Source organism: Dromaius novaehollandiae, chromosome 4 (assembly GCF_036370855.1).
Source record: "Dromaius novaehollandiae isolate bDroNov1 chromosome 4, bDroNov1.hap1, whole genome shotgun sequence".
NCBI lineage: Eukaryota > Metazoa > Chordata > Aves > Casuariiformes > Dromaiidae > Dromaius > Dromaius novaehollandiae.
The window spans coordinates 47,341,336-47,362,229 of record NC_088101.1 but is presented as its reverse complement, the minus strand read 5'-3'; the positions used below and the strand labels follow the sequence as shown (position 1 = coordinate 47,362,229).

Below are 20,894 nucleotides of genomic sequence, written 5' to 3'. Positions count from 1 at the left end.
CCCACGTATCCCTTCCTGACGATTGGGGATGCCCAGTGTTGTGATGGTGAGACTGGTAATGGGAATCATATTGGTATTGCCATTGAACTGTATATTGCCAAGTGTAACTTACACTTATATTGCAATTTGAGTATATTCCTGTATCACTCTGCTAAATCAAAAATCCTGTGCAACATTAAATATCTTCAAATAAGTAAATCTGATATTAAATGTTACACCCTCCACACATGGAATACCTAAAAGAACCTGGTCAGAGAGTATTGTACAGCCATGCATCGGAGTCCAAAAGCACTCTTGATTCATGCAACCTAACATGCAACCTGAAGAATTTGGAGTTTCACACTCTTACCATTTCCACCACAAGCATATACAGTTTGTTTCATTTGCAGTGTCTTTATTTAGTTTGTTTTTAGCTCCGGCTTCTGAATATATGCAAATACCCAAGAATCTTCAGTCTGAAATCTGTGGGTCTACAAAGAGATTCACATGTGTGTATATGCACATACGAACAGTTGTGATCTGCCTGTGTTGCCTCTCTGGTTCTAGATGAGAAACATCTTATTAGACTGTTTTAATGATTCACCTCTGAAAAACTAATCTGTATGAAGTGAGCACACTGCGGCACATAAAGGTCTAACATATTTAAGCTACTGTTCTCCTAGTCAAGATAATATTTTGAAGGAGCAGAAAGGTAAAGAGTATACAGGAAAGAATTATAACTTTAATTCCTTCCCTCCACATACTATTTAAATAAATAAATAGGAGCAAAGACTGTGCAAATGGCACAATAACTGTGAGGATAACCAGGTGATACAGTTTATTCTAAAGAGGTTTTTCCTCCGAGATCTTATTTGCAGACTGTAATAAAAAGGCTTAACCAGCAAACATTTAAAAAGTGACTGTCAATATTTAAGTCACTTGACCAATTTCTTAACCAGTTTCTTTTGAAAACAAAGATTTTTTTTTTAAGAAAATTTATGTTTAGTGCTATAAACACAGCTGTTTAGCAGTCACCATTCTCTCAGAAATTACTTTCAATTACACTGAATTTTCTGTGACTCTCATAGAACATAATCATTTGGCACACAGGCAAGCTGTCAAAAGCACTGCTAAACATCTCCGAAACATTTGGGGGGAGGGGGGCATTATTTAAAGAACAGTCCTTTGAAATGTTCCCTTTCCATAACAACATGAAACCCAAATCAAAAACAAAACAAAAGACTACGGCATTTGAAGCATGAGCTCTTTCTATACCATTTCATAGGCTTTTAATTTTATGGGCAGAACTGGTCAAAAATTATTCTGAAATTAAACCTTATTTTTTGTTTTCCCATTAGTTCTGCTCAGCTGGAAAGTTTCCATTTTTCTGTTCCTCCAGTTCCCCCTTCGCCATATTTTATGATGGAAAAAGCTATCACTTGTAGTTAGAAATAGCTTTTCATGATCAGAAATAGCACCATGTTCAAGTTTAAACGTTCAATCTGCGCTTCTTTTAAAGCCCAAGAATTAAACATATGAATTGCTCCTCTTATCTGAGGAGGGCTATAATTCAACATTAATGCTATTACTTGTAATTGATGAGCACGTACGGTTGAGATTTTTTGATGGCAAGAGATATAACAGCTTTCAGAAATGGAGGAACAACGGAATTGACTGATTCTCTGGGACTTAATCTCACTACCCAGGGTTTAAAATTAGCCTAGGAAACAACAGAATATCTTCTCACGGATGCTTTTGAAGTAGGGCCTTCTTGGCTCTCTCCTGTAAATCTTACACTGTACCTCATGAGGGCATTCAGGGATCTCAGACTCCTCATTCTGCACAGGAAGCCTGGAAATTCAGTAGTCACTGGCACCACAGCAACTGTCCTGCTCCTGAAACAAAGATCTTGCTAGACTTTTCTCCTCAGCATCCTGCCTGGAGCAACATAAGGGAACTTGGAAAATCTCTGATGAAATCGAGAAACTTTCCAAGTCAGTAGCTGATAAATGGCTTCAGCATCTAGGCAGATGATCTATCCAGAGTCTCTATCCAGAGACAGAGGCAAATTTACACCACTCTCACCGAATCAGCGTTGTTGTAACTAGACTGTTACACATACCAGTAGCTAGCCAGGATATTAGGACACAAGCTGTGTTTACCTAGGGTACACTTACACCTCTAAACTGCAAGGCAATAATGCTCCTAAAATATATATAAGAATGTTTACTACTTGCCTAAACAAAATGATGACAGATATAAGATTTGCATTTGTTTACAGTTTTTATATTTTTTTAATGTAAATTACACACATTCTTCAAGACATGTCATCTACTTCTCAGTTGGACCCTCACAGGAAAACAAATTAATAGGAACCACTCTTAGTTTAAATGCTGATTTCTTGTCAAAAAGATGCCATGACATATCAGCTGCAATAAAGTCAGTTTCTTGAAAAAAAACTTATTCTGTTCACTCTCCCTCCATTGTAATATCTGATTCACTTGCTGGATTATTTCAGAAAATGGAAACAAATTTCTATTTCCCCCCCCCCCCCCCCCAAAGTGTCTATCAAAATTGCTTACTCAGGAATGACTTTAAAAAAAAAAATCTTTAAAAAAATCTTTTACATTCCTCTCATATTTCAATCACTGGTTTTCAGGTAATGAAAGAATAATATTCTGAGAAAAATGCCAGTGATTGGGATGACTGAATGAAATAATTTTGGTTTCACTAAGTCTACTCTGTACTATTCTGTGCTGTTCTGCCCTATTTAATACAAGTCATTAGATGTTCCTTTCCAAATTTGAGTAGATCAGGGCTTGGATAACTGGCAAACAACTGGCTACCTTCTCTGCACTACCAACAGCATAGCAACTGTCTGCCTCTGCAGCACACCAGCACATTCCCTCTGTGGCTCCTTGCATTCACATATGAAAATTAACCAACTAAAATTCTCAGAACTGCTTTGGAAGTTTTATTTCCATTGAAAGCAATTGAAAAATGTTGAAGCTACATAAAAAGGAAGAGAAGAGAAATAAGGTGCAAGCAAAACAACAAAATAATTGGTGTTAGAGAAGAAATTCAGATGCTTTTACTAACGCTCATCACACAAAAGCAAGGCTAAACATGAAACACCGTAACATGGATAATATATACAATTAACTGGCAAAGTCATTCTACAGGAAATTAGTGATCAAAAAGTTATCAAGGTGCCAGACAGAAATTTTAAAATATGAAATATCTACAATAACAATGGGCATAAGATGAAAAAAAAATCTGCATGAAAGGTTATTTATCAGAGTATCTGAAAAGCAAGAAATGAATTTCCTAAATGAATAGTGCATCCAGATGCAGCCTTTTCTTCCAGTAACAGAGGGAACAGCTACTGGTCAGCTGGTTTATACACAGTTAGAATAGAGGTGCTCCTTGGTTCGCCTTTTAAAGAACTGCAACCAAAATACACAATCCAGCACCATTATTTCTAATCTTGTGTCTCAGGCCTGGAGTTTGTTTTTTTCTTTTACAGTCTTCAGCAATAAAGAAAACCATGGGAAAAACGTGTCCAGCATAGCAGACTCATCTCTCCATCAACTGGACCAGTTTCATCCCTGTGTTCTCAGTTTCAGCAGCTCTGTACATGCAAAGTCAGCAACAGGCACATGTGAATAATTGATTTTCTACCTTCTTGTCAAAGAAAAAAAAATCTTCTTTTCATTTTGTGGGTATTTTTACACTTTATAGATGTAAAATAAGCAAGTTCTAAAATAAAGTACCACTTTGAAACAAAAAAAATTGAGAAGTCATTTGAAAAACATCTACACTAAACACTGTGATGCTTTCAACATAACATTCTTTTTAATGTAAAACATTTTTCTGAGTTTAAAAAAGACTCATATATCACCTTTAAAAAGCATGTGCACATGAGCTACGCTGATTTAATAATGCTTTTACCAATATCTTGTAAATTAATTCCTTTTCTTTTCAGTCTAAGATCACATCAAGCACATATTTTCTGCCGGGAATAAAAAGATAAGTCGCCTGTAGATCCACTTGGCATTTCATCTTTGCAAGAAAGTGACCCATCTGGGATGGCCTGAATTTTCAGTTTCACTGACCTTGCATTTGACTACCAGGAAACCCTTTATTGTGACCATTTGCAACAATATTGCATCATCATTTCTGGGGATGAAGTAATCACTCACAAAGTAACTTTATTTCAAGATCTGTCAGTGGGGAATTTTTAACCCATCTGTATATCCAGTAACTTCAGAAAATGCAAACTGTTGGTTCAAGGTGGGGAAGGGAAGCGTTAATCATCAAAATCTTACATGGTTTGAAGTCAGATAGGAAACCCGAGCAGACTGCATAGCAATTTCCCTACAGCCATGGCTGTAAAGTGTTCTGCACTATACAACGGAGCTGGGCAGAGTTGTAAAAGCTGATCACTGTTTTGTGAATCTGTGCAGCAGTGTCAGTAAGATCATGGCAATATCTCAGAGAAACCAGTGCATAGCCCACTGCACCTTGTTGCAATGGACAAAACTGATGGCAGTACAGTCCCACATCACATGCTGATCTACAAATTTTTTACTAAAGTACAGAAAAAACGTCTGCTGGACAAATTGGTTTTTAATGAGTTAGGATTCCAAAGACTGCTTTGCATTTTCCTCATCAGCAAGAAATAATACCTGACAACATTAATTGAGCCAGAGAGTATCATATCTTTTCAAGAGTCACAGAAAAAATACCTGTGACAAAAAACAGAAACTAAACTTAACTTTAGACTCTTAGACCTTTGCCATAATTACAGGCCATACCACACTGTTTTAGTGCCTTGCAAATTTTTCAGACGCAGCTGGAAAAGCAGGATCATTTAGGCAGGGCCTTGGACAAAGAGTCTTGAGACCTAGTGTCAATTCCATCTAGATCAAAGATTTTCCTAAGGATTACAAAATGTGATTAAGATCTCCATTTCTTCATATATAAAATGGGGAAAATAATAGTGGGAGGTGGAGAGATAAAGTTATCGTCACTACCTATGATAGCCTAGATTGGCATACCTTCCTGAGGAGTTCATTTCTTTCTGTAATGTCACTGGCAGTGGAGTAGAATACATATACAGCCAGTAGGAATTTATCACCCTTGTACTGGGGTAACAATTCACAAGGGCATTGGAGGAGGAAAAAAAGAAAAAGAAAAAACCATCTAATGTCCAAGTTATGCATGTTTGAAGGGGCTTGCCTTGACTTTGCTACATCAAACAGCTTCAGATGTGTCTCTCTTATTCTTAACACACACACACAAAAAAAAGTGTATTTTCCAAAAGAAAACATCCCTTCCCAAGAAAAATCCATCATGAATATATATCAGTGTGTCACATTAGAGACAAGGCTCCTTTGTTTCCTCAGGTGGAAAGCAGACAAGGATGTTTTCCACCCAAAGAAAGCTTCAGCAAATAATTCCAGCTAAAAGCAAGTGACAAGGGTGTGTGCCACCAGCAAATTCCATACAGGCGAGAAGCTGAAAAACTAGCACCAGGTATTGAAGACTCCACCTCAGCAAGAGTCCTTGAATATTAATTATCTTTCTGCTACATCAGGAGCTTATACATGTAAAGCCTTGCCACTCTGGTCTTAAGCGCCTTCTCAGGTACCATCACCATGCTAACAGAATGTGACTTAATGTTAGAAACAGCATAAACACATATTTGAATCTGTGGCCCAACAAAGCAGTCTATTGACAGAATAACATGAGCTCATGCCAGCATTTTTATGCAAGACCACATGAAAGTTCAGAGCAAAAGACACAGATGATCCAGAACACTTGAAATAAATAGAAATACTACTGTCTTTCTGCCATTTCTTGCAAATAGCTTGTCCATTTAGCTTTATGAGGACTGAATCTTTTCCTGGAGGAAAGGCCACTCGCACCCCCACTCAGGAACATCAGTTTTGGTTTGGTGAAGCTAAGAGAGGGTCAAAAAATTTGGCCTTGCAAAAGAAAACTAGCCATGGAGAAATTAGCGCCTCCTCTCCCTTGTTAGATTTACGAAATTCACATTCCCGGTACTTAGGAAATTTTAGAATTCAGTTCATCTGTTTATCAGTAACTTGTACAATGACCTCACCTTTTTCTATTTTGCTCTGTAATAAGCACTGACTGCTTTTTCTGTAATCTCCTGAAAAGGCCTTTCATTCCTGTTATTTCCATGCCTTCGCATTGTAGAGCTTATTCTCTAGGTAATTTTTAACTAAAAGCTGATTTCCGCTAGATTCTGTTCTGTTATTAGGGACAGAAATTATATTGTATATCCCAAAAGAGTGCACCAAGATACTTTTGCACTCTAGTTTTGCATTACTATATTGTGATTTTCAACGAGAAAAAATCATTAAAAGTTAATTTACTCTAATGAATAATGACAACTGCTACTTAGAAATATTTCTTATATGGTTAAATTCAGCAGGCACTATCACAAGGAAGCTAATAAAAACATAAATAAGTCAGTATACTTTAATTTATTATTTACAAGAAAAGAAGTTCACTGGAAAAAACGTCCACATACACTAGGGCATACCACTACAGTCATAATATCAAGAGTAGGACTGGGAAATATACAGCCACAAAACGTTGTTTGCTAATTTCTCAGGGGACTCCATAGTCTAGAATGCAGTACTATTACACAGGTATAGCAAGCCATTAGATAATTGTAGGTATTACTGTTTATTTTCCAAAGAATATTGGGTCTACATTACATATTAAGGAATCACAAGTGCATTGCCAAAATATCACCGTACATCCCTCTCAAGAGTTCCATTCTAACCAGCAAGCCTGTGATATTCCCTGCATATGTGCATGTTTCTACACAGATGTTGCTTCTGTTTTGTGCATTCTCTCTTACCCGTCTGGCATCTACACTCAGCAATTCACAACAAAATTAACATTGATCTGGCAACTCCTAAATTGCTTAGAATAATTTCATCCACCACCACCCCTTTTGCTTCCAACTCAGGACACATGGGAAGGAAGGAGAAGCTTTTTTGGTCAGTGACCAAAAGGATTCAGAAGAGAGGGATAAATTCAGAAGAGAAAGGAATGTATAAAATTAACCTGTACTTGATATATTTTACTGGTTCGGAACCTTGCAAAATTAAGTATTATGAATCTGTCAACTGGATTCAGGTATACAAGTATATTGGAGAGGTGTTGACTCTCTTCTGACATTTGGATCGAGACAGCATAATTTATTTTACGACAGTAGATTGGCCTTTATAAAATAATGACTTTCAGACACCAATTAAAGTGCAATTTGACTGCTGTTTCCCTTCCTTCCTTTTAATTTAATTCTTATGCTGAATAGTTGTAAATTAGAAGAGAAAGGCTCTAATCTGAACATGCTCCATGTTAAAGGGAGGACCACAAACGTTTCTTTCCACACATGACATACAGTACATGAGGGAAGTTTTCTTGCTGTTAGATAGCTTCATTATTTAAGTATACCTGGCCTCCTGGTATATTAAAATTCCATTACTCACTGCAACAAAGTATCATTTAACACATCTGTAAATAAAATTTGCTCCCACTTCCAAATCATTTTGGACTGTCAGAATGAAGTAAAGCACCTTTAGGGTAAGCAAGACTAAAAGACAGCAATGGGACAATAGTAAAAGGGTCAAAATTTGTCCCTAATATAATCGTGAATATTTTTGAAACTTACAGGTATTGGGCTTGGATTTTATCCATTAATTTAAGGACAGCACAGCTTCAGCATTAACATACATCCCTGTGTTTGAAAACCAGCACTTTTGCTTACCTTTGGTTACAAGATAAGAACTGATTTCAAAATGAAAAATATTTAAGAAAAGATTTTGCCCGTTTCCTGGTACAATCAATGTATGGTTATTAGCAAACATTATTTTTATTCTCAGTCAGCTATTTTCAGAGATAAGGTATTAACGGTCTGAAGTGAGGGGGTCAGACTGAACACAATGAATCATTGCAATAAAAAAGTCACAAATGCTTTTTAGTTGACTTCAAGGAAAGAAAGATTCATGTGGAAAAGGAATAAAATGCTTAAATTTGCTCTGAACTTAAGTATACCTGAACGCATAGCATCTTTTTGAATGCTTTCGTAATCATGCCAGTCCTTCCTTTTCAAGCCATCTGTCCAGGTAAAGAGCTGTCCATCTCCCATCCCCAATGGAAGTGTCTGTTAAAAAAAATAAATACATAGGCATGGTTTATATTATTACAGAAGAACATTTATTATACGACACAAGTGAGCAAAACGCCAATGCAAATATTGAATCTTGTTTGTAGTAAATTAAGCTATTGTTCTAAATACTGCAAGAAAACCATGCATGTATTTCTTGACTAAATAATAGGAATATGTCAGACACCTCATGCTTAACATTTCTCTTTACAAAAATGTCTTGCTAAGACTTGCTTGGCAAGGAGCTTATGGAAGTTAACTGGACCACTAAAACAGAACAGTCTGTCCAAAAATCCCTCATCTTTCAACTCATGAAGTAACTCAATTTTTTTCCTAAATGATTATTTGTGCAAAATTAGAGTTCTAGTTATTCAGGATCCTTCAATGTTCTCCTTTCTTTCTTTTGTAATAGCCAATAATGAGTTATTGGTACTCACATAAGGCCAGGCTCTTTGCATCACAGGGACAGAGCAAATACACTGAGGAGGTCCTCAAAGCACTTTCAAATCCTGTAATTTGTCCTTGAGGTAAGGGGAGAGAGCCAGAGAGAGAGAACATGCAGCTGGTAAGTTGACTTCCCTATTCCAGGCTCCAATTTCTTGGGGAAAGCTAAGAGCAGCTAAAATGTTGAAGTGTCCATCAGAAGACTTTTGAAAACATAGGAAACTAAAATAATTTGGAACAATCTCTAGTTTATTTTGAGGTTTAGCTGGCAAATTCCAGACTTGCACAGCAGGAAGTGTGATATAAAGCCTCCTTTGCTCCCAGTACCATCTCAATTGCTTACACTTGCAAAGACCAAGAGCAACACAAGATGAATCATGATGAGCAAACATGATAAGTGACAAGAAATGCTTCAACACTTTTTGAAAAAAGATGCAAGTATTTCTACCAAGTCCTATTTCTAAAAGGCACATTGGCAGACCAGCTGAGAATGAAGTGATCTCTCCCCAATGCCATTATGCCAATTTTAAAAATTCATGTAGGATCACTATTTTGGTTAATATTTTTATTTAAGACACTCTGCTGTATTGCACATTCTGAACTATGAAGTGCTCTTTCTGACAGGCTGGAGCTAAAGTTCAGTAAGACCCATTTTTCCTTCTCCCAGGAAAACTTGGCTGCTCTCAAATATCCCTACATGCTTATCCACAACTCCATCTTTTGCACAAAGACTAACACTTTTTATGCCCTCTGACTACATGGTAGACCAGAGAACACCCAAACATCCCTGAACAGAGTAGAAGACAAAATAAAGCCACTTAAAGCAATTCTCCCAGGTCCTTTTGTAAGATCTCTGTTGCAAGAGGGAAGCAGTTTTGCTAAATGGTGTTAGCATCAGAGCTACATCTTCACATTTGGCTACTATAGCAAATTTATCCTTCCAGAGCTTTAAAACTTTTCCCTCTTCCCATTTTTTTCTGCTGAACACTAGTATTTTTTAATCAAAAAGAAAGTACCAAAACATTAAAAGTAAAGAAAAATTTAGATCTGAAAGAAATAGTACTAGACTGCAGGAGTAATTGTTTCAAACAACATTAGTCTTTTTTCCAAACACCCAATTAAAAAAGGCAGAGAAAGCACTGATAAGCAAACAAGATGATTGACCATGCCATACCATGAAAAAAAGTGAAGAAGTGATTCATTACCACTTAGGAGTAACATGAAAACTTTATAGTTGTGTTAATTGTAGCTTTAAAACAGTAAGTTGTGCAAAAGAAGGGATTATGTATAATGCATATTACAAATGCTATTAAATGTGTTCAAAGGGTATGTGAAAACATGCTTCACAAGCTGTTCTGGGGAAGCAGCATTTGATCAGCCTTCTGCAAAGTATTGAAAGTGCTACAAAAATTATGCATATGTAAGAGTGATTCTCTGAACTTCACATTTGAAATGCGTGAACTATACAAATATTGGACTCTTATAGCTTCTCTTCCTATTTTAGACTACTGGCAGCACAAAACTTAATGTTACTTGGTGGTCCCAGTGAGGCTGTCCCAGCATTTTCAATGGGGCTCGTCCATTTAGGAGAAACGTATGTTTGCCAAGCTAAGGGATGTGGATCTGGTAGCTAAGCTGTCTTCAGATCTGGGATCCTGAGGCTTTCAGAGCCACAGGCAGCGAGGCAGGAAAGCCTGGCATGGCTGGCCACCTTAGAGCATAGGAAGCCGTGAATCCTGGCTGACAAAAATCCATGCAGAAAAACTCTGCCTTGGGTCCACTGATTTCTGTGGACCTCAGATGTCCAGGCCAAGATGCTGCGTGCTCAGTGCTGCCCAATTAATCTCTGCCTTACTGAAAAATATCCAACCTATTCTGCTAGCCTGACTGACATTTTAGTTTTAATATCAAGGGCAAGTAACTTATGCAACATATCACTGAAATGCAACCCAGTCTGCATTAATTCCTCTATCATATTTCACTAATTTATTTCTGTAACCTTAGAAATTTTAGGGAGCTACAGGTATCATATAAACTTAGTAAGCTTAAAAGGAAAGCGACTCACTTTTTTGTTTTTACAACTCCCGCTTTCCATACATCTGTTTTCACTTCCTTTAAGAATAATTAATTATGAAAGCCAGGGAGTATTTCTCTTTCAGAGAAGTCATTTGCCCCATCACATTTCATGTTCCTTGAGGAACAACAGAAACTAGCCGAAGGAGCTCTAAAAATCTGTTTTCATAATTTTTGCAGAGATATTTCAAGTGTTCAGTTTTTATTTAGTATGTGTCATAGGTTAACAACTGGAATTGAAGATGAGTAATCTATTTCATGTTATAAAAATATCTAACTTTTCATGGTCTTGAAATGAACTCTAACATTAATTTTAATGATTTTTGTGTTCCAACAATGCTAATAATCTAAAAATGTTAAACAGCTTCTTTCTTAAAGTCAGAAGCATTATTCACAACATAGGCAGCAACAGAATTAAACACTATTCCTCAGCCCAAATTCCTAAATCATCCACTCTGAAACAAGCCAACTGGCTTTCTCAAAAGTCAGGTACAAAAAGACTGGCTTCATCTAAACTTCTACCCCTTGTATGGGTGCAGCTGATGTGAACCATTGATCCCAAGAATTCAACACTATCAAAACTATCAAAAGCAGGATAAACTTGACTTTTGCGTGACCATTTATTATTCCTCTGCTGACCTATAGTATAGTATAATTCTTTCCCTAAAAATAGTGATTTAAATGGCCAGTTGCAGCATACTGAAAGCAAGCTGCATAGTATACTTCACAGCTGGGCTCCTGTCACCCATTTGCATTTTGATGCCAGTACTCTTAAAAAATATTAATTACTTGTAGTTACTTTACCTGATAACATTTACAAGTCTAATGTACCAGGGGCCTTCTTGTAAGTAATTTAATAAATATATTCACTGAAAAAAAAAAAGCTCTAAAAAATTAAAACTAATCTAGCAAAAGGATAAATATAAATGCAAATATTAAGCACCATACAAAGAATACACTGAAGTCTTGCTGCAGTTCACATTTTGGAAGAGTTACATTGCCCTAAGAGGAGAAAAGGGAACAAATCCCTAAATCTAGTGTTGATGTCATCATTGTAAGTCCCTGCTGAAGGGCTGGGTTGGCTTTTTTTTTTTTTTTTTTTTAATAAATCCATCAACTCTTTTCCATCAAAATATATGCTGTTAAAAGAAATCAATACCATGGTGATTTTTCAGATCTAACACCCTTTCACTGGGGGGCAGGAATTAAATATAACGACACTGCAGCTGGCTTCCTAAGAGTGCCATTCAGACAGCATAATTCCCCTGAAGCGAATGTTAGGGGATTGAACATTGTGGCCCTCAGAAGGATTAGACTTCATGACATTTACCCTGGGTACAGAGCAGAGTTTTACTCCTGCAGTGAGCATGAAACAGGGCTTGGGTGGGAGTGCAGCATCTCGCAGCCAAACTCTGCAGAAAGAGCAAGAGTTTTGCAGTGAAAATTCTGTGGCTCTAAAGAAGTCAGAGCCACCCTTGGTCCCTCAACTAAGTATCTCCCTTGTCAGCAACTAAAGAATTTTTTTTTCTTTTTTGATGTTACTATATTGCTTAACAAGACACAGAAGCACTTGAGAAAACTTTTCCCTTTGCTTTACTTGCGCCTATAGGTAAACAAATAACATTTTAAAAGACCTTTAAACACAATTACTGGAGCATGTTTTAAAATTGCTGGAAAGACTCCTCCTTATACTTGCATCTCAGTATGTTCATGTCTGCTTGCTCCAGACAACAATGATTGGAAAAGCCCCCATTTCTAAAGCATCTCTAGCTGGCAAGTAAGCAAACAAACAAAAATTCGGGGAAAAAAAAAGCCTAACATTTAATAGTATCATCGTTCTAGCCTTGTCTTCCTCTTGTGTACTCTCCTTTCCCATGCCCCACCTTTCTGAATAATTCGATCACCTACACCATCTTACACCAAACTAGAACCAGCTCTGGCTTTGTTGCACACAGGCTATAGCCACCTGGTGTAATGGCTCCATCACAGCATCTAGATAGTTACTACTTTCAAGTATGCACAAGACAGCACAGGAACCAAATCCCAGCCTCCATGGTCCATCTCAGAGAGACCAGCTCAGAGCACTTGAATATAAAGTCACTTCACAATACTGAATATGCTAAATGATCTAGAGTCCGATTTTTTGCTGAATGCATGTTTAACCATAAGCTGAGGGGCTAAATTGAAATAAGATTAATCACACGGTATAAGTAAAAATGCTAAAGAAAGGCAACAAAAGGAATTCATTTTAGGGACAACACAGTTACAGTTGGGGGGGGTAATACAAATGCAAGTGCATTTAAGGGTAGTTGATCAACACCAACTGTGTTCCTATATATCTAAAAGGCTTTTCTTTTGAGAATATACTAGATAAAATCAATTGAAAGTTCCTCCACCTGAAAAATCAGGCCACAAGTTCATAGAAATGCAGAAAAGCAGAGTGAGCTGGATTTTCACTGGCTTCCATTAGTGTGCATCTCATATTTTGATTCTGTAACACTGAGAGTTTAATATAAATTTTTAAATAATTTTAACACATACTAACATAGTCATTTTGTTTATCACTATTGCCTTCTTCAAATTAGTGGCTAATTATTTACTAGCCAGTGAAATATTTTCTATCTAAGCAGAGTTTTGATTATAGGTATTCTTTAGTCACATGTAATTACATAGAAATGATAGACTAGCACAGCTGATTAACTGAAACATGGTCAGGGTACTTCCCCTCCACATCCACAACATTTCTAAAAGCTACTCAGAGAAGTCTGTGTCTATAACCCTCAGCCTCCTGAACTAAAGAACTACTTTTTAAAATCAATGCAGCACTGTTACAATAGCAAGCATCACTGCATATGAATAGCTGGATTTTGACTGGCTGTCAAAAAATCCTACAATAATTTAATATCCAATCATTTGTTACACCTAGTGTGCAGCTGCGAGTTGCACATCTTCAAGTGTTTCAGTCCAAAAGGGATTACCCACCTACAGCAACATTACACACAGCATCTGCTGTACTATTTGATTTTTACATTAACCTCAAACCTTTTGGGATGCAAGACTGATAAAGTACGACAGACTCAGAAGATCCTACTCCTCTAGAGAAGATTCAACATCTGGTTCAATTACAGAGAATATGATGAGCCCACAAAGTAGCATAATTATCAAAAAACCTCACTTGCACACTACTAGATTCCTGGGGGGGGGGGGGGAGCACCTCTGCTGTGACATTTGAGAGCTCAAACTCAGAAACAAGTGCCTTCATTGAATAACTCATTTATTTTTAATTTCACTCTGTGGACACAGACAGTTGGAGGGGATTTAGGCAAAGGAAGATGATATGTCAGCAGAAAAAAATAATTTATTTAAAAAAGAGGCAATTATAGATTCACTTTGAGCTCGAGAATTTACTGTCAAATTCTAGAATTATTTTACTGAACACCAATACACAGTTGACTACTGCATTAACAATACATCATTAAAGCTATCAGCATAATCATTTCCAACTGTTTAATCAGTTTTTAGAAAATAACAAATGTTACCCAGACCACAGGCACTTGCTCTTGCCCTGCAGAAGATGCACACGGCAGAGGAACGTTGTGCCATACAAGCACTGACATTAGACACTTTCAGGGAAATTTCAAGAGAAGCATAAAAGCAGCCACTATTTGATTTCTCTTTGTTCTTGAAATAAAGACTGTATACTATTTGTAAACAGTGTTCTGTAAAAAAAGATAATTCACTTCCCCCATCCCCAGCTCCTAACACAAATAACTCTTGGGATTCTTAGCTGCCACCAACTACTCAGATCAAGCAAGACTTAAAAGCGGGGAAAAAAAAAGTCTGAATCCATACAGCAATTTGATTCATTCATTAATCAGAATACAGTTAATAATTGCTTTTTAAAATTCTGGATGCCTGGATATGCTGCCATACATTTATTATAAAACAGCTCCAAAATCACAGTTTCTATTTCCCAAATTTCTGTTCCTATGAACACATATATTCTCATGAAGGTGAAATGGTCATGAAGATTATTCGTTTCAAAAGACTTCTCTCTTTCCTATCTGTGTTGAATTTTAGCATGAGGCCAATGAAGTGAAATATTAGCACTACAGCACCCAAATTTGAGGCCAAGGGCCCTTCCAGTCCCAAACGTAAGCAACATGCATTGTGGGGTGCAGTGACTGGCTGGGGGAATTGGAGATGATAAAAACAAAATGCCTTTTCCTCTTGAGGAAGCCTGTGATGTAGAACAACCGTGTCTGCAGATAAAGGTATAAAAATCCAAGTATCATGCTACCTCGGTCTCTACACTTTTTATGTGTGAGCTCTGAACACTGCCTGCCCGGCTCTCCTTGCCTATGGCGGGGGGGGGTGGGGGGGTGCTATGCAGGAGGCAGCCACAAACTGCCCCGAGCCGGCCCCGACCGAAGCCACAGCCGGCCATGGGCTCATGCAAAGGGAGCGGCTCCAAAGCGGCATGCAGGAGAGGCTTCAGTATCTTACCAAAAATATCCAACAAAAAATCAGAGTATGTGCATATAATTACTGCCTTTTAATTTTTTACTTTCTTTACTATTTAAAAAAATCTTATGAAACACTTCTAAAAACCATGCATCTAAATTGTTGTCTAAACCCATACAGCTGGCTGACTTGCAGCCAGTTTAGCAGAGTTGAGGACGTGATGATTTTCTTCATATTCTCAGATTTCCTGTGCCATTTATTTATTATGCCATAGTAAATAAGTGTTCATTGCACTGACATTTACATTAATAGAAATAATTAGCCCTGCACATTTGAAAAAAGAAAGGCAGCACTTGATTTTTATTCTGCAACATCTGAATGACTCAAGGTCCTTTACTTTGTTTCTGAAACACTTAAAATCATAATTTCTGTGCTTTTAGCTCTAGAATATCATGGACAACCCAGCAATATCATATCATCAATTCCAAATAAGAACTTTTAATAACATTATTTAGAAAATGCTAAACTCCCCATGAATTTTGCTACTGAGAAATTTTATAGACAGATATTAAATCTATTATTGCTGCACTATGGTTATACTGGTAAAGGCACCAAAGGGCAGGAAAAAAAAAAAAAAAAAAACACACACAAGTTCAGCTGCAAATACCATGTTTGCTTGGCCATGCTGTACACTCTCCGTTTTTAATAATGAGGATTTTTTTAAGCCTACTCATATAGGAACTTACACAATTAACAGTAACAGGATTGGAAAGTGGCTCAGGAATTTATGCCACATGTGGTCAAGACAATTAAGTCACCAATGCTGATGGAACCTGAACTTCTTCATTTCTGATTTATGACAGTATGGAAAAAGAGTCATCACAGGAATTCTTTGTGACCTTAACTGTGGTGTTTAAGCAAGCGTAATCATTGCCATGTCAGTAGTTTTGATCATATTCAAAGACAGTATCAATGAAGCCTACTGAAAATAGTCCCAATTGACAACTTAAAAATGCATTCTCTAGTGTTTTTTTTTTTTTTTTTTTTTTAACTTAAAGAATAAGCTCTTTTGATTATTCATCTCCAAAATCTAGCAGGCAGGCAACTAAGGAAACACGAACTTAGGGCTGTTTTTAACCTTATCTTGTTCCCTCAAACATCTTCCCTATCTTCTCACCTTCTTTCTTGACTCTTTAAACCCCACTCTGCACCCTCTTCTGAATCTCTTTTGCTGTCTAAGGCCCATATCTTTAATAAACTTAAATGAAGACTACTTTCACTATCTGTTGAGAACCACCAGAATCTGGAACACGACAGATTTTAATTTTGTCTGAAACATCCCACGAGGAAATTAAGTCATGCCACCACCCCACCCTCAGCTACTAGCTGAAGACACAAAACAAAGTTTCCAAAAATTGAACTTAGAAACATCAGCAGGTACCGCTACCAGAATTTGAAAGTCCAAAGGACTTTAAAATTAATTTCCCCCTTGATCCACCATCCTGCTTCTCATGTCTCTGGAACAAAGCAAAGGGCCATAAAAGAAGAAGATAACAAACAGGTTGGGATCCTGGTGGTTGAAGAATGCTGAAAATTTTTACTACTTCTGACACTGAAAGTATTTTCAGTCTTCACTTTATAGATTGGTAACCCAGAAGATCAAAGTTCCAGAAGAGGAAGATGTCTGCAGCTTTAGCAGGGCCTCAGCCTGCCTGCCTAATTGCTGCACATAGGCATGAATCAGAAGTCCTGGGTCAGAATGAGAGGTCTAGTCCAGAATACTATCCATTAGTCAGTCATGTGCTTAAGTCTTGAAATAGGTAGGTGATAGAATGATTCATCTATATGATAAGCTTAATTGTTACAAATTAATTTTGAAGCATGAACTTAACCAGAACCTTCCCTTAGTTTTGTAAACGACATCTGTAGGTGTATTTGTATGTTTTTGAACCTTTCAGAGTTCTCGGTGCTTCTGACATTCGTCTGCAGGCAACTCCATAACCTAATCGTGCACTAAGAATTTTTTTCTTCCTTTTCCAAATCCTTACAGAGAAGCTTTTACATCTGCACAAGACAGCCTAGAGTCTATTTACACTCAGTGGAAATGTAATCAATAGAATTTGCAGCATGATTCATCTCTTTCCACAAGTCTACATTTGCTCAGAAGAGCTGTACTGCAAACTTCACTGGCTAGAACTTCATCAAGTGCCATAGGAGCTTAGACAGCTAGAGGAGATTTAGATGGCTATATTTCAGACATGCAGGCCTCCATTCAGACAGACTTTCAGTACAATTTGAGATGTCACTGGGTGTCCTGCTTCGCCTCTGGCTCCAATTCCAGAATGGTATGTGTCTCGTGTGTAATACCTGCCAGCCCCACAGTGGTAGGGTGCCTTAAAAGGCAAGAACTCTTTGGGTTGCCTTAAATTAGTGGCCTCTATCTCTTCTTGAAATTGCAGGCTAGGAAGTTTTGTTAAACTCTGTTTTTTCCTTACCACTTGGAACACTGGCCACTCTGACAATGTGATAATGCATTATGATACCAGATATACATATTTTTCATTCCTATGCAAGTCTTCCCAAATCACTGAAAGTTCAATTTGGAAGCAGTCTTGAGGTCTGGTTTATAGAAGGAGAAAATGTAAATCACTAGAGTCTACTGGTTCTTTCAGCTATATTGCAGCACCAGAAACTATCTAGAGATATTCAATCCCCTTCTCATTTTGCTTCAGGAAAAGAAACTACCACAGAATGCCAATTAAGGCAAAACATGAGATTTTGTCAAGTTTTCAACTTTTAGTCCGCTCGTTCTAGGATTTGACTCAGGAAAAGAAACAGCAGGAAGGGAGAAAGGGAAAACACTTATTTGTAAAGATATTTGTCTATGTACTTGTATTTTTTAAAAATTCTCCATTTCACAGATGAAGGAACAGTACAGGAAGAATACAAAAACTCCAATCCCATTCTTCACTTTTTCTGAAAAAAGCATTAAAATGTATAAAGACAGCATGCAGATACTGGCCGAGTTTTTAAAACATCACAATTTGCAATTGACCCAGTAGATGAATGCTTGAGCAACAGGTGAATGAGAACTCAGTAAAGATCCATTTGCCTGCTAGAAAGTTATGATTTATCATGTCAAACTATGGAAGTGTCTAATAATATGCATTGATATAAGAAGACTAGCAGCTTCTTTAGCACAGATACTGTCTTGCATACATCATTCATGCATTAAGAGCTTGCAGTATGCAGTGACATTCAAGATGTAGAATTTTAAACAAATATATTTTACAAGTTATCAGAAAAAGGGTTCACGGATTCTAGCTTTCACTCCATGTTGAATACATCAAGTGTTATCAAGGAAATTGAGGATAATCTCAACATATCAGAGTGGTGAAACTCAATGCTTCTCATTCTTGTTAACATCCAGTACTTCTAAAACATCCCTTATCACCTCAGTGAAAGGACCATGGCAGTTTCAGTTATTTTGTCATATGAACAATGAGTTACATGCTAGCATCTCTTATTAGGCTAACAGAGAAGCAACCAGCAAGTTGAAATCTGTTTCCCAACTGCTGAGAATTATCAGGTAATGCAGGCAAAAGTGTTCTAAATCCCCAAAAGAATATGGCCGAGTAGGATAGACCAGTGTCAGGTAGCCATCCCGAGCACATCAGAGTAGTACTCGAAATGAGCAACACACTGTAAGCATTAAGATAGAGCGAAGTCATTGGTTCCCAAATGGTGAGAATCAAAACAGAAAAGCTGAGATGTGGAACAAAGTAGAACACAGGCTAACAAAATCCCCTGGACTTACTAACTTGAACTCCTTGCCAGAGCCACTTTTGCTGGAAGAACACAAGGAAGGATGAAAGAAACATTCCTACAGCACTGGGAGAGGCAGGTGAGATAGAGAGACAGTGGCAAGCCTAAGAAATATGAAGAGTGGAGTGAATGATAAGGAAATCATCATGATGGACCAATATCTGACAGTTATTTGGACACTGACTGTCAACACCTGAAGCCCAATAAATGGATACCCCAAATAGTCTGATTGGATCACAGAATCATTGAGGCTGGAAAGGACCCCTGGAAATCATATAATCCACCCCCCTGCTCAAAGCAGAGTCATCTAGAGCAGGTTGCCCAGGGCTGTGTCCAGTCAGGTTTTGAGCATCTCCAAGGACAGAGCCTCCACAACCTTTCTGAGCAACCTATTCCAGTGTTTGACTAAAAGGTGTTTCTTGTATTTAAATAGAATTTCCTGTATTTCAGTTTGTGCCCATTGCCTCTCATCCCGTCATGGGGCACCGAGAACAGTCTGGCTCCATATTTTTTGCTCCCTGCCATCAGCTATTTATACATATTGATCACAGCCTTCTCTTCCCTTGGCTAAACAATCCCAGCTCCCTCAGCCTCTCCTCGAATGACAGATGCTCCAGCCCCTTCGGACAGGGTAGTTGTATTATCAGTTCCACAGGTATGGGATAAAAACACTAAATTCCAAGCTGCTGCTTCAGTGCTTTTCCTTCAAGCTATGCCAACACAATGGGATAAGCTTACAGAAGAATCTACATTCATACTTTATTACTCCTTTTTGGAGTGTTTAAAATCAATATCTAATGTTATGTTAATACTGCATATTTGTAATGATTGCCTCTTTCAGAAATTATTTTTATATCAGAAAACATGAAAAGGGTTTTAAGACATTCAGCAGGATTTTTGCCAGCATGGCTATTGGTTAGTTTTTGAAATAGTCTCCCTTTAAAATTTTTGGAAATAAAGTCCTTTTGAGAGAAGCAACCTTTATTTATTTATTTATTTTATTTAAATTGCTGATAAACAACAACAAAAACCTGTGTTTCTGGGTGACTCCTGAAATAATTTGTTATTTGATAGGTATTATACACATGCTACAGCCTTTCCCTTCTCCTTAACATGTTTAAAAAAAAAAAAACACACAAAAAAACCACACACACACACACCCATGCTAAAGAATCAGGTTGTTAGTTATTTTGCTAATTTTTAAAATTTCAGTTTAAAAAAAAAATTCTGTTTACTGCTTGGGACTGATTCATTTTTTGACTTCTTGGAGTTTGCAGTAATGGAAGGAGGAATAATAGAGATAAGGTATTGCTTATTTAGACTTTTCAAAAATATACATTTTTCCTTTGTTTAGAATAAATCTTCAGGTCTTTACAATGGAAAGAATCATACGATCTTCTATTGGCCACTGTATCATCTCAAGAGGAAAAAGGGCTTATGTAGGATTCAAGTGTCAGTTATTTTAACCAGGAAATGTTTCTTCACTTAGAAGTATCTGTTCAAAGGTAATCAGTCATATTTTCTTAGCCTAAGTTTCCATCTTAAATAACTTGCTTTTAAACTCCTTATTAAAAAAAGCACATCCTTTTTCATCCTTTACTATTCACAGAGTACTGAAAGCATTCTAGAAACTGTGCAGAATAGCACCCTAAGCATAGTCAGGTAATCATCCACAAAAAAAATTTTCAATTTCATTGTTCTCTCATGCAACAAGTATTTCAGAAGCATTTCCTAATATGCCCCCCACCCCCACCACTGGTGAAGCTCGCACTCTTCAAAAGTTCTGTTTTCTTCATAGGCGTAACATTCTTCAAGTGTCTTTGGTACAGCCTTTTAACAGTTTCACAGCAAGTCTGATACCTCTGACCCAGCAATATTGGTGGTAGTGGTGGGGTTTACT

General features: G+C 37.3%; 1 protein-coding gene across 6 annotated transcripts in view; it reads right to left on the bottom strand.

Annotated features, from left to right (window-relative positions):
* The window catches only part of GALNTL6 (polypeptide N-acetylgalactosaminyltransferase like 6), a 512,820-nt gene that overhangs the window by 324,838 nt on the left and 167,088 nt on the right, over positions 1-20,894 (bottom strand). For all 6 annotated transcript variants that reach the window (XM_064510969.1, XM_064510967.1, XM_064510971.1 and 3 more), the window contains one exon: positions 8,077-8,185. In XM_064510969.1, the coding sequence (XP_064367039.1) occupies positions 8,077-8,185 (109 nt within the window). The remainder of the gene's footprint in view (positions 1-8,076; positions 8,186-20,894) is intronic.